The 14,563-nt window shown below is 41.2% G+C and overlaps 1 protein-coding gene across 2 annotated transcripts in view; it reads left to right on the forward strand.

Annotated features, from left to right (window-relative positions):
- LYN (LYN proto-oncogene, Src family tyrosine kinase) overlaps positions 1-14,563 on the forward strand; it is a 132,692-nt gene that overhangs the window by 62,995 nt on the left and 55,134 nt on the right. Inside the window, exons 2-8 of one of the 2 annotated variants that reach the window (XM_054498145.2) lie at positions 95-231; positions 4,643-4,688; positions 5,850-5,955; positions 8,684-8,782; positions 8,906-9,009; positions 10,200-10,349; positions 12,060-12,212. In XM_054498145.2, coding sequence (XP_054354120.1) covers positions 100-231; positions 4,643-4,688; positions 5,850-5,955; positions 8,684-8,782; positions 8,906-9,009; positions 10,200-10,349; positions 12,060-12,212 — 790 coding nt within the window. In that variant the 5' untranslated portion in view covers positions 95-99. The remainder of the gene's footprint in view (positions 1-94; positions 232-4,642; positions 4,689-5,849; positions 5,956-8,683; positions 8,783-8,905; positions 9,010-10,199; positions 10,350-12,059; positions 12,213-14,563) is intronic. The other variant, XM_054498146.2, reaches the window with a different exon arrangement.

Genomic DNA, 14,563 nt, shown 5'->3' on the forward strand with positions numbered 1-14,563 from the left:
ATATTTTTTCTACTCTTTTTTACTGGAGAGATTTTGATGGCTTGAAGCAGTTCTGGAATGGTAAAACAATGTCATTGCTTTTATGTTTCAACAGGAAATATGGGATGTATAAAATCAAAAGGGAAAGACAGCTTGAATGACGATGGAGTAGATTTGAAGACTCAACCAGTACGTAATACTGAAAGAACTATTTATGTGAGAGATCCAACGTCCAATAAACAGCAAAGGCCAGTAAGTAGATAGTCTCAGGGGAGAATTCCCACAGCAAGATCAAAGCATGGCTACATAATTTAAACACCAATCTGTAATATGTGCATTCAAAAAAATTCCATTGATTACTTGGTCCTCAAATAATTTTTGATATGCTTTGTAACTTAATCCTTTGAAGAATGTATAAACATTTTAGGGATAACTAGGCCACTCATTGTGCAATTAAAAGGGCCTTTGGTCACATTCTTTTGTGTGAAGAAAGCCATCTTTCATATTACTGGTGCAAAGACCCCACTATATATATGTATGTGTGTATATATATAGTATATATATATATATATATACACACATATATATATAAGTATATATATATATATACGTATATATAGTATATATATATATACGTGTATATATATATATACACACACACACACACACATATATATATATAGGCTTGTGTGACTCAAGATAGTAGTGAGAGGCCGGGCACGGTGGCTCACGCTTGTAATCCCAGCACTTTGGGAGGCTGAGGCGGGCGGATCACTAGGTCAGGAGTTCGAGACCAGCCTGGCCAACACAGTGAAACCCCGTCTCTACTAAAGTTACAAAAATTAGCTGGGCACGGTGGCGGGCGCCTGTAATCCCAGCTACTCGGGAGGCTGAGACAGGAGAATTGCTTGAACCTGGGAGGCAGAGGTTGCAGTGAGCCAAGATCGCACCACTGCACTCCAGCCTGGGTGACAGAAAAAGACTCTGTCTCAAAAAAAAAAAAAAAAGATGTAGTGAGATTAGCTCAGTGGTTTAGAAGCAAAAGGAAACGTGGGATGCAAGTCAGAAACTAAAATAGGTGCTAATGTGTCTTTTGTTGTATCATACTTTATCCTGTCCTGTCATTTCTTCAATTAATTCAAAATAGTACAGATCCTGAAGTTGTCATCTGTTATTTTAGTGAATTAAAATATTAAGGAAAAACACCTCTAATTCTGTCCCCTAACCTTAGAGAAATAGCTGGACTAGAAATATTTTATGAGTGATGTGCTATTTGGTGTATTTCGGAAATACTTGGCAAAAAAAGAACTGACATCACATTTTATGGAAAGGAAGAACAGAGCTTTGAACAATTATAACCTGAAATCTACTTCATTTCAGAGCTTATATCCTTTGCGTATATGTATTCTCTCACTCTATACATGTATATTGCCCATAGCCTGCTTTCTATGGAATTCTGCAGCATTTAAGCTGGAAACAGCTTATTCCAGATTAGCCCAAATGCCATTATTAAGAATTTTCAGGCTGGGCATGGTGGTTCATGCCTGTACTTTGGGAGGTCACGAGGTCAGGAGTTTGAGACCAGCCTGGCCAACATGGCGAAACCTCGGTTCTATTAAAAGTACAAAAATTAGCCAGGTATGGTGGTGCGTGCCTGTAGTCCCAGCTACTCGGGAGGCTGAGGAAGAAGAATTGCTTGAACCCAGAAGGTGGAGGTTGCAGTGAGCCAAGATTGCGCTACTGCACTCCAGCCTGGGTGACAGAGCGAGAATCTGTCTCAAAAAAAAAAAAAAAGGCATTTTTATAGTTTCTCTAGTCTGACATGTTTTTAAATGCTCGGGTGTTTTAGAAATGTATTCCCATTATCAAGCCTTTCTGCCTGCCCTTCCCTCAATGTGTCCCCATTATCCTGAAGGTAGGAAATATCTGCCATGTATCAAAGTCACGTGTCATCATTGAGATGAAGAAATCAACATTGGTCTTAAGAAGTGGAGATAGGCCAGGCATGGTGGCTCATGCCTGTAATCCCAGCACTTTGGGAGGCCAAGGCAGGTGGATCACCTGAGGTCAGGAGTTCAAGACCAGCCTGGCCAACATGGTGAAACCCCATCTCTACTAAAAATACAAAAATTAGCTGGGCATGGTGGCGCATGCCTGTAAACCCAGCTACTCGGGAGGCTGAGGCAGGAGAATTGTTTGAACCAGGACCCGGGAGGGAGAGGTTGCAGTGAGCCGAGATCATGCCACTGCACTCTAGCCTGGGCTACAGAGCGAGAGTCTCCAAAAAAAAAGGAAGTGGAGATAAAGAGTGGATATATCATGCTATTAAGTTGTCATACATGATGTTTCTTGATAAATTAACATTGTAATTTTATATATAGAAAATATATGTACTTAAAATGTATAAGAATATTAATAGATTTAATAAATTGTGTGATTATAAATATAAAATTTAAAAACCTATTACAGGCAGTGAAAAAACATTACATAAGTATATACAGATATAGAACCATATAATATATAAATATGATTAATAGAAAATAAAATAAGAGAAATTAGTCACAAATAGTCTTCTTATAGACATCAGAGTTCTCAAAAAAGATCTGATTTTTCTCATACCATATGCTATAGATTTTGTATGTTTTAAAACACAAGTTTTTTCGTTTTGCATTTATTTATTCATTTATTTATTTTGAGGTGGAGATTTGCTCTTGTTGCCCAGGCTGGAGTGCAATGGCACCATCTCAGCTCACTGCAACCTCCTCCTCCTGAGTTCAAGCGATTCTCCTGCCTCAGCCTCCCGAGTAGCTGGGATTACAGGCATGCACCACCATGCCTGGCTAATTTTTGTATTTTTAGTAGAGACGGGGTTTTGCCATGTTGGCCAGGCTGGTCTTGAACTCCTGACCTCAAGTGATTCACCCACCTTGGCCTCTCAAAGTGTTGGGAATACAGGCGTGAGCCACCACACCCAGCCTGTTTTTTGTTTTTAAATGATGAACAAAGATGTCCTTTATTCAGAAAAGTCAAGGAGAATAGTGTGCAAACCCACGCACCACTTTTTCCTCTTGTTCAAAGTAAAGGGGATTAAAAATCAAGTTAGAAAGCAGAAGTAGTAAACGCTCTTGAAGTCTTTCAATTCCCTCCTGTATACCATTTTTTGCCCCTTCTGTGGTCACAGATGCCCTCAACTCATGAGCCAGTTAGCTTGGCCTTATTCCATGGCCATAACCAACACTCTCAGCCCTGGCCAGATATGCCAAAATGCACGCTATGAATTGATTAAAAGGGGAATTTGATGAGAAGGTGAGGTAGGGTTGATGCAAATTCAACAACATTCTAGAAAAAGCCATTTTAAGGAAAAATCTAGAGCAAAACACATATACGCAAAACAATATGTGTATATGTGTTTTGGTCTTATAAAAAGCATATTAAAATGTTTGTAAGTTAAGGGCTTTTTGATATTTGAAAAATCAGCTTGCTGCTTTTAAAATGATGTAATTAGTTTCTAGTCTTCTAGTTATTTCCTCTAAATCACATAAAATAGATCATATATCCCAATTATGCAAATCTGAATGACTAAAAAATCAACATAAAACTTCCTGACATAAACATTTGAAGGATAGTATGCAGCCATGGGTTTTTCTGGTACCACAATGTAGTAATTTTTCCTGTCTCACTGAATTGGAGATTTTATGGGCTTTCATCAGAAATTTAAATTTCAGTCCAAACTGTTTTGGTCCCATTCTATGAAGCCACTTTAATCAAAGAGAAACAGAAAAGTTACATGGCTTGTGGTATAGGCCTCTGACAGCATCTATCTTACAAGAGGCCGAGAGGCCTCACACAGCCTCACGTGGCACTGTGAAAAAAGGAATTTGATTTTAAAGGTAATTGAGGTGGCCTTTTGTGCCACCAAATCCTTCCCAATAACTCACCCCCCACTGAAATAACAGGGGATGCTATCTGTTCCTGTGATGGAGTCAGGGTCAGCCCAAGAAAGCCTGGATGGGATGGGACTTGCTGTCAGTCAGCCTCCAGGGACAGAGCCCTGACCATGCAATTTTATACAACTGGGGAAGCCTCAGATGGGCAGTCCCGGGCTGGGACGGCACCTCCACAAAATCACCAGGGTCATGCCACTTCCGTCTCCATCCTGCTGCCCCTGGTATTTGCTTTCTATGTGAAGACTCCAGCCTTCACTTGTTTCTAGGGAGAGAGAAAAAGAGGCAAGGGAAAAGGGGAGCTGACAGCAAAGCCCTGCACAACCGATCTGCAGACCAAAACTCCTTCTGCCCTCTGCCCTGGGCTAGAGAATTTGGAAGCACATTCATTGAGCTGGGCAAACTGCCACCCCAAATGATATTAGGGTTCTGTCACCAAATAAGAGGAGGAGCTAGGATGAGGTGAGCACCTAGCAGCCCCTGCCCAGAACCTCGCTCCCTTCCTGCCACCCACAGCAAGTAATAAAGACCCCTGTCACTGGCTGAGCAGGGCAGGACACACCTCTACAGGTTTTTCCCTATGTGCTCCTGTTCTTTCTAACTTAATAAATGAACCCATCCTAACAGCATCTGCTACTGTTACAAAAATCATATACAACATGAATGTGAGTAAGAAAAGCTAAACAGAATTTTTTTTTCTAACAAATATTCTCTCGTAGGTTCCAGAATCTCAGCTTTTACCTGGACAGAGGTTTCAAACTAAAGGTATGTTTTCATAGCAACATAGTTGAAATTTTTTTTCTTTACTATTAGAGCTTCTATAAAGTGATTGTCCTAAATGTTTTTTTTTTTTATTGTGGGACATATATAACATAAAAAATTTACCCTCTTAACTATTTTTAAGTATACATTTCAGCGGCATTAGGTACATTCACATTGTTGTACAACCAATACCACCCGCCATCTCCAGAACACATCTTCTCAAACTCCATACCTATTAAACAATAAGTCCCCATCTTCTCAAACTCCATACCCGTTAAACAATAAGTCCCCATTGCCTCCTCCCCCAGCCGCTGGCAACCTCCGCTCTTTCTGTCTTTATGAATTTCTCTACTCTAGGTACCTCCTAGAAGTGAAATCATACAGTAATTGTCCTTTTGTGTTTGGATTATTTCACTTAGCGTGATGTCCTCAAGGTTCATCCATGCTGTAGAAAGTGTTAGAATTTATTTCCTTTTAAGAGTGAATAATATTTCCTTGTAAGTATATGCCCTGGCTGGGTGCAGTGGCTCACACCTGTAATCCCAGCATTTTGGGAGGCCGAGGTAGGTAGATCACCTGTGGTCAGGAGTTCGAGACCAGCCTGGTCAACATGGTGAAACCCCGTCTCTACTAAAAACACAAAAAATTAGCCAGGCGTGGTGGTGGGCACCTGTAATCCCAGCTACTGGGGAGGCTGAGGCAGGAGAATAGCTTGAACCCAGGAGGTAGAGGTTGCTGTGAGCCGAGATTGCACCATTGCACTCCAGCCTGGGCAAAAAGAGCGAGACTCCGTCTCAGAAGAAAAAAACCAAAATGCTGCATGATGTTTATCCATTCCTCCATCAATAGACGTTTGCATTATTTCCACATCTTGGCTATTTTGAATAATCCTGCTGTGAACATGGGTGTATAATTTCTTAAATATAGAGTTGTATTTATAGTTTTAGATTTAAGTGATTTGCAATAACAAATACTGGACACAGTGTATACAGCAAGGTACTCTCTGTGGGCCGTGCAGACCCTGAGCCCACTAGGCAGGAAGCACATGTCCTTCTTCCAGTCGCCCCCTCTTAGTGCTTCCTGTCATCCTTTGTGCCCCATGAGGTTTGTTAAAATGCTTCTGCTGATGGATTCTTACAGGTGTTCTCTTGTGTTCATCTTTAGATCCAGAAGAACAAGGAGACATTGTGGTAGCCTTGTACCCCTATGATGGCATCCACCCGGATGACTTGTCTTTCAAGAAAGGAGAGAAGATGAAAGTCCTGGAGGAGTAAGTGCTCTCAAGCACCCCACAGCTGCTCGTTTCCTCGGGCCACTGAGCCCTGCAGGCTGTCCCCTTGTCTTGCTTCTGGTGCTACAGCCATAGTCCGGCCCCTTTCTTGTAATGGGCATGAGGCCTCCTTGCTACCCACAGGGAGTGGGCAGTGGAAGGAATAGAGCCAAAGGGATTTTCCTTTTAAGTCCGTCTGTGAGCACACTGCAGGGGTTTTTCCCCTTGAAGACAGACAGTGGTTTTTCTTTAAAACAATTTTTTTTTTGAGATGGGATCTCTCTCTGTCATCCAGGCTAGAATGCAATGGCATGATCATAGCTCACTGCAGCCTTGAACTCCTAGGCTAAAGCAATCCTCTCACCTCAGCCTCCTGAGAAGCTAGGACTACAGGCATGTGCCACCATGCCTGGCTAATTTTTAAAATTTTTGTAGAGATGGGATCTTGTTATGTTGCCCAGGCTGGTCTTGAACTCCTGCTGTCAAGCAGTTCTCCTGCCTCGGCCTTCCAAAGTGCTGGGATTACAGGTGTGAGCAACCACACCCAGCCTGGTTTCTTTCTTTATCCACTCTTGCCACCTTAAGAAATTTGGATCTGTGTGGCCCATGCATGATACTTGAAATGTCACTTTTCTTTTGTTATATTACTCATGTTTAGACTGGGTTCATGGGCCCAGCCTAGTTTGAGTTCTAAGGGTACTGAGCTACAGCAGCTGTGTTGGAAAATTCTCAACTCAGCAGCTGCCATGCTTTTGTGAGGACGCCTGAGTGTCGTCATCTCCTCAACCCCCTCTTGCTGACTCAGACATGTGGCAGTGTCAGACCATAGGCATGCAGGACAGTGCTTAGAATAAGAAACTCCAGTTGCTTTAATTCTAGCTTGCTTTTCTTACTAATCTTGCATTAAATGTCACTGTGACCTGCCAAATAGGGTTTGAGGGGGAGACTCCCTTATTAAGGACAAGGTGTTCCGTGATTGAGAGCAATGTTGCTTATGGGTTGAACAGGAACTTAAGCCTGATCCTGGCCCTGCCACTTGATAGCTGTATGACCTTGACAAGACCCTTAAACTTTATACCTTGGTTTCTTTACTTATAAAATGGGAATGACAGTACCTAGATCATGGGGTTGATGTGAGCATGATGCATGTGTTTAAACATAACATAAGCAAAGAGGAGGCAGAGCTTAGTATTAGTTCTAGTTGCCTTCGTGCCTTACAGAGAAGGATCCTATCTGTGTGTGGAATTTATAGAGGAATGCAGTTAAGGCTCAAAGGGACCCATTCCTTCCCCTGTTACCAGCTTACCTGCTTGCTTCTTCCGGTGCTCATCCTTGCCTCCTCCTGGCTCCATGCCTGCCTTTCTGCTGAGGACTCGAGCATGGTGATGGAGCTCACTTGCTTGGAATTGTCTTATGGTTTTCTTCTTTTCATGGTGTCCATCTCTATGATAACTAGATGTTTGAACAAAGGAGTTTATAATGCATGAACTATGGACCAGTATTCCCTTGACTCTCATTTCTATAAGGATTTGAAAGCATTTCTTAGCTATCCTGGGGCAAGTTACAAACCTTTTGTTTCTGTGAGATGGGAGCCATTTGTACCAACTCTTCTTTGTGCACCCCTGATCACAGTGATGCATGCTTTAGTTGTAAGGCTGTTTTCATTTGCTTTTGTCTCTAAACATATTTTAATTCCATCACGAAGAGTGAATTTTCCCACTGGATTCTGGGGTTCCAGAGATGTTCTCCACCCGCCTTCACCATCCTAAACAAACATCTTGAGACAATTGCTATTGTAGCTGTTGAGTCTTGGATATAAACACTTTTTTCCTTTTATTTTTAGTTGACATGGAATAATTATATGCAGTCATGGGATACAGAGTGATATTTTGATACATGTATGCAGTGTGTATGGATCAAATCAGCGTAATTAGCATATCCATCATCTGGAACATTTATTCTTTCTTTGTGTTGTGAACATTCAAAACCCTCACTCCTGGCTTCTTTTCTTTCTCTCTCTCTCTTTTTAATAGCTTTATTGAGAATTCACAATACCATACAATCCATCTACTTAAAGCCTACAATTCAGTGATTTTTTAGTATAGTCACAGAATTGTGCAATCATCACCACAATCCATTTTAGAACATTTTAAATACCCCACAAGGAAACCCTGTACCCCTTAGCTGTCACCTCAACTCTCCCATTCTCTGCAGCCCTAGGAAACCACGAATCTACTTTTTATCTCTGAAGACTGACCTATTCTGGATATTTCACGTAAATGGAATCATACAATATGTGGTCCTTTGTGGCTGCCTTCTTTTATTTAGCGTAATGTTTTCAAAGTTCATCCCTGTTGTAGCCTCTCTCAGCACTCCGTTCCTTTCACTGCTGAGTAATATTCCACTGGATGGATATTCCAGATTTTGTCCATTCATCAGTTGATAGGCATTTTGGTTGTTTCTACTTTTTGCTTCTACAAATAATGATGCTTTGAACATTCATGTACAAGTTTTTGTGTGGACGTTATGGTTTCATCTTTCTTGGGTATATGTCAAGGAGTGTAGTTGCTGGGTCCTGTGGTACTCTATGTTTTCTTTATTTTTAATTTTTTAATTGATACATAATATCTGTACATAAATACATATTCGTGGGATATCTGTGATATTTTGATACATGCATGGAGCATGTAATCTTCTAGCTTCTTTTTGATGTGTATTTCTATTCTAGGCATGGAGAATGGTGGAAAGCAAAGTCCCTTTTAACAAAAAAAGAAGGCTTCATCCCCAGCAACTATGTGGCCAAACTCAACACCTTAGAAACAGAAGAGTGAGTCCTCATGTGTTGTCATCTTGGTGGCTTTGTTTGCCACATTGGATTTCTTGTTAATATTCTTCAGCTTTTTCTTGCCATGGAACATAATATGCAGGAAATGTTGAAATGTCTTCACAGGTGGTTTTTCAAGGATATAACCAGGAAGGACGCAGAAAGGCAGCTTTTGGCACCAGGGAATAGCGCTGGAGCTTTCCTTATTAGAGAAAGTGAAACATTAAAAGGTAGGAAATTGTTCAAGGCCTCTTTTAAAACACTATTTAGGAAATTATTTTTAGAAACTATTCTAGAGCTACTCAAGGGAAAAAAAGGATATAGTATGCTCTGGTAGTAAAAGTTTTATGGTTTGATAACAAATAACAAACTTCAATGATTAGTTGTGCTACTAAAAGTAATATAGTTGAGTGTGGTGGCTCACACCTGTAATCCTAACACTTTGGGAGGCCGAGGCGAGAGGATCACTTGAGTCCAGGAGTTAGAGACCAGCCTGGGACACACAGCAAGACCCCATCTCGACAAGAAATACAAAAATTAGCCAGGCCTGGCAGCGCATGCCTATAGTCCCAGCTACTCCGGAGGCTGAGGTACGAAGATCACCTGAACCCAGGGAAGGGAGGCTGCAGTGAGCCATGATTGCACCACTGCACTCTAGCTAGCCTGAGTGACAGAGTGAGGCACTGTCTCAAAAAAAAAAAAAAAAGAAAAGAAAAGAAAAGTACTGTAGAAAGCACACATGATTGTGGCCAGTTCTTACCAGGAGTTGTTTGCTGAGCCTTTTGCATTATTATTTGACCAAATCCTGAAATTTTAAGACAAAGAAAATTAGGCTGGGCATGGTAGCTCAGGCCTGTAATCCCAATGCTTTGGGAGGCCGAGACATGAGAATCACTTGAACCCAGCAGTTTGATACCAGCCTGGGCAACATAGCAAGAGCCTGTTTCTATAAGAAATTAAAAAATTAGCCAGGTGTGGTGGTGCATGATCGCAGTCTCAGCTACTTTAGAGGTTGGGGTAGAAAGATCGTTTGAGCCCAAGAGGTCGAGGCTGCAGTTAGCTATGATTGTGCCACTTTACTCCAGCCTGGGTGACAGAGCAAGAACCTGTTTCAAAAAAAAAAAAAAAAAAAAGAAAATCAAAGTAACTTAAAAAATTTTAAATGTAGCTAAATAATAATTTTAAAAAATTATCATGAAGAAAGAAAATGGTATGTTGGCAAGCTACACAGCAAACAAAATGCCAGCTTCATTTGTCAAGTAGAACTTTTATAGGACTTTTAAAATTATGCATTTTATACAAATTTCATATATATATATGTATTTTGCATATTTGTATCACAAAATGTGTACTGCAGTTGTTGTATAATGCAAATCTTATTTGTGAGATATAAACATTTACTTACGCTTTTACCCCATAGGAAGCTTCTCTCTATCTGTCAGAGACTTTGACCCTGTGCATGGTGATGTTATTAAGCACTACAAAATTAGAAGTCTGGATAATGGGGGCTATTATATCTCTCCACGAATCACTTTTCCCTGTATCAGCGACATGATTAAACATTACCAAAGTAAGTAAAAATTGAAGGTTCAACAAGACAAAATATATTTGTTATGATATGTATAAGACATCAAACACTATTTTTATATTAAAACTTTTTATGCATTGTATTTCTCTTAGATACAGTTGCAGGTCATATTCTATAAGTGGTTCTAAATTAATCTATAGTTAGGCCAGGCACAGTGGCTCATGCCTGTAATCCCAGCACTTTGGGAGGCCAAGGCAGGTGGATCACTTGAGGTCAGGAGTTTGAGACCAGCCTGGCCAACATGGTGATACCCCATCTCTACTAGAAAAAAAAAAATTAGCCAGGCATAGTGGTGCGCGCCTGTAGTCCCAGCTACTCGGGAGGCTGAGGCAGGAGAATCACTTGAACACAGGAGGCGGAGATTGCAGTGAGCTGAGATTGTGCCACCGCACTCCAGCCTGGGTGACAGAGCAAGACTCTGTCTCAAAAAACAAATGCTAAAATAAAAGCAATTAATCTATAGTTAAATACACAAAGTAAGATTTGATCCTTGTGAGTAATTCTCCCAGTCCTTCCCACCTACTACATGCTGTTTGACATTCAGTGTTCCAAAATTACCAAGAGAAAAATATATATTATCTTTGCATATATTTTTACAATGCATCTGAATATCTGCAATAAGAATGCAGATTTGCAGATCTCTGTGTGTGTGTGTGTGTGTATGTGTGTGTAAAAGTAATGTATATTCTTGGTAAAGTCAAACAGATATAACACTACCACTGAAATATTTAGAAGTGCAGGTCAATGTCCCTGTCTCCAGTGCCCTGAGAAGCCTGGGCCTGAGACTCTGGGTCCCTTTCCTGTGTGATTGGAGTCAGTTGAGTGGTTGTTGCCCCGGCTCCTTTCTATGACCTGCTCGAAGGGGATGCACATTATAGGTTTGCTTGAGTCCCAAAACATGGAGACAGCAACGTGCTTCCGATTTTGTAGATTCTTGCCTCCCTCCGCCCTCCCATTCCTGTGTGCATCTGGCACATGCTGAGGGCTTGTGGTACTCTGGCTCTGTTCTGGGGCCTGGGGTCCGGTGGTGACGTGACCGAGTCCCCACTGTGGTGCCCTGTGAAGCTTAATGTGGGCTTAGTAATCTGAAATCACATTTTATTAAGTGTGACAATCTGTCAGCCTGTGGTTGTCTGTTGACTTTGTTGTTTTTGTTCATGTATGTTAGCAGTGCTGATGAATACAATCAAGTATGTTTTAAATGGTTTCTCTTATATAAATTTCAGGCCGGGCGTGGTGGCTCACACCTGTAATCCAGCAGTTTGGGAGGCTGAGGCGGGTGGATCACTTGAGGTCAGGAGTTTGTGACCAGCCTGGCCAACGCAGTGAAACTCTGTCTCCACTAAAAAATATAAAAATTAGCTGGGCATAGTGGTTGGCGCCTGTAATCCCAGTTACATGGGAGGCTGAGGCAGAAGAATTGCTTGAACCCAGGAGGCGGAGGTTGCAGTGAGCCAAGATCACCCATTGCACTCCAGCCTGGGCGATAAGAGCGAAACTTCATCTCAAAAAAAAGAAAAACAAAAAAGCCCACAAATTTCAAAAGTCACAATTATGTCAAGGATGCATTTTAGTTCACAGACTGCGGCAGGTTGGACACTATAAGGCTCCTAGTTCAAACTTTTCTTTATAGACACAGGTAAAGTACAAAGTATTGCATTTCTTAACCTTCATTTTTCCCTTTCAAATTAGAGCAGGCAGATGGCTTGTGCAGAAGATTGGAGAAGGCTTGTATTAGTCCCAAGCCACAGAAGCCATGGGATAAAGATGCCTGGGAGATCCCCCGGGAGTCCATCAAGTTGGTGAAAAGGCTTGGCGCTGGGCAGTTTGGGGAAGTCTGGATGGGTAAGTGTGTGGCTTGGGGGCCTATGTCCTTCTAGAGATGGTGACAGGAGACGTAAAGGCTCAAGCCAATTTCGATCAGCTTCTGAGCCAGACACTAAATTGTGTCAGAAACATCATTTATTTTGTTTTCCTCTGCCCATAGGGGCTGAGAACTGGCCTGCAAAATCTATTTACTTCAGTTCTTGCTCTTTCTTGCGACTTAGTAATTCTCTTAATGTTTGTAAGGAGGGGAGTAATGGGTATTTATCTTGATCATCTGCCCATTTCTTCGTGATTCCTTCGTCGCCAGATCCTCTGGATGCACAGTTCAAGTGCAAGAAATTTGCTTCCATCTCTGGGAAAGGTTATCTTAGGGCTGGAACCCATTGGCTTAATAGAAAGCCTCAATGTATTACAATTTGAGGGTCACCAAGAAAGTTTCTAAGGTTCTCAAAGTCACGTCATGAAGAAATCATTTCTTAACATTAAGTATTGCCTTCTCAGGCTGGCAAGAAGTGCAGCAAGATTATAGCAGTGGCTTTTTCCAGGGGATTCTTTTCATCTACCTACTTTAAAAAAAAGTTTTTATAGTAGGCTGAGCACAGTGGCTCATGCCTGTAATCCCAGCACTTTGGGATTGCAGCACTTTGGGATCCCAGCACTTTGGGTCAAGCAGGAAGATTGCTTGATCCTAGGAGGCTGAGAACAGCCTGAGCAACATAGCAGACCCTGTCTCTACAAATAAATAAATTAGCCAGGTGCCATGGTATGTGCTTGTAGTTCCAGCTACTTGGGAGGCTGAGGTGGGAGGATCACTTAAACCAAGGAGGTTGAGGCTGCAGTGGGCCGAGATGGCACTCCTGTACTCCAGCCTGGGTGACACAGTGAGACCCTGCCTCAAAATAAATAAATAAATAAAAGTTTTCATAGTGAGTGTGAACTTCTTTGGCGATAAGAGTTTTTTAGAACAAAAACGCTAAAGCATAACATTCTTTTAATGGTTCTAATGGAATGTGCGGTTATTTCTGGAAAGAGTAACATGTTAGGTCACACACGTCTGACTGGGTCACTTTTTCTGTGTCAGCTTTGTTGAGTGAAAGCAAATGTGATTTCTAAATGGAAGGGGCAGATGGCTTTTAAATACTCTCCAGCCCCGGCAGAACAGAAGCTGCAGCCACGTGGGCATGTCACCTCTGCATCCAGATTTTCCCTCTACAGTCTTGGCCCCTGGGATCATAGCCTTGCTCACGTTCTCCTGTTGGCCCCTCTTGAGCAGAAGTGTCTTTTAAACACGGCACATACTGAGCCAGCCTATCATTAATTCTCACTGCACTGTAAGTCTTTCTGCACATATTTGCAGAATTCAGGTAAACTGTAATTACATGACTTCACATTCTCCATGTGGATTGGCATGTGTCAGAACTGGTTGGCAGTGCAAATCAGGTCCTCAGTTTCTGTTCCACTCAGCAGATTCATGGGTGTGAGTGCTCACTCTGAATGTTGTCTCTTCCCATGCACACTCTGTTGTCTTCCTCCTCATTTCTCTATGTGCTTTTTTTTAATTAACATGAAATTCACGTGACATAAATTTATCATTTAAAACGAACAATTCAGTGGCATTTAGTACATTCACAATATTGTGCAGCCACCACCTCTATCTACTTTCAAAATGTTTTCATCATCCCAAAAGGAAACAATGTGCCCAATAAACAATCACTCTTCATTCGCCCCACCCCTCAGCCCCTGGCAACCACCATTCTTCCTGTCTATGAATTTAACCGCTCTAGGTACCTCATATAAGTGGAATCATTTATTTGTCCTTTTGTGTCTGGCTTATTTCACCTAGCATAATGTTTTCAAGGTTCATCCATGTTGTAGAATGTATTAGAATTTTCTTGTTTTATGGCTGAGTAATATTCCATTGCATGACTATACCAGAGTTTGTTTATCTACTTATCCGTTGGTGGACCTTTCAGTTGTTTTTACCTTTTGACTGTTATGAATAATGCTGTATGAATGTTCACATACAAATTATTATGTGGACACATTTTCATTTCTCTTGTGTATAAACCTAGGAGTTCAATTGCTGGGGCATGTGATAAGCCTCTGTTGAACTTTTTGAAGAACAACAAAACTATTATATGCTCATTAAAAAAAAATGACTTGGCTTCTTTTTTCCTCCTTTGATGTTTATATTTATTTTTTTCCAAATCTACAGAATGGGGCAGGAATAGTATATTGAATATTGTATACCCTTCACATAGATTCACCAGTTGTTAATATTGTCCTAATTTTCTTGTTCTTTTATATATGTACACGTACATAGATGTTATTATTGCCGTTGACCACCTGAGATTAAGTGCAGACGTGAC

Source organism: Pongo pygmaeus, chromosome 7 (assembly GCF_028885625.2).
Source record: "Pongo pygmaeus isolate AG05252 chromosome 7, NHGRI_mPonPyg2-v2.0_pri, whole genome shotgun sequence".
In the NCBI taxonomy this organism is placed as follows: domain Eukaryota; kingdom Metazoa; phylum Chordata; class Mammalia; order Primates; family Hominidae; genus Pongo; species Pongo pygmaeus.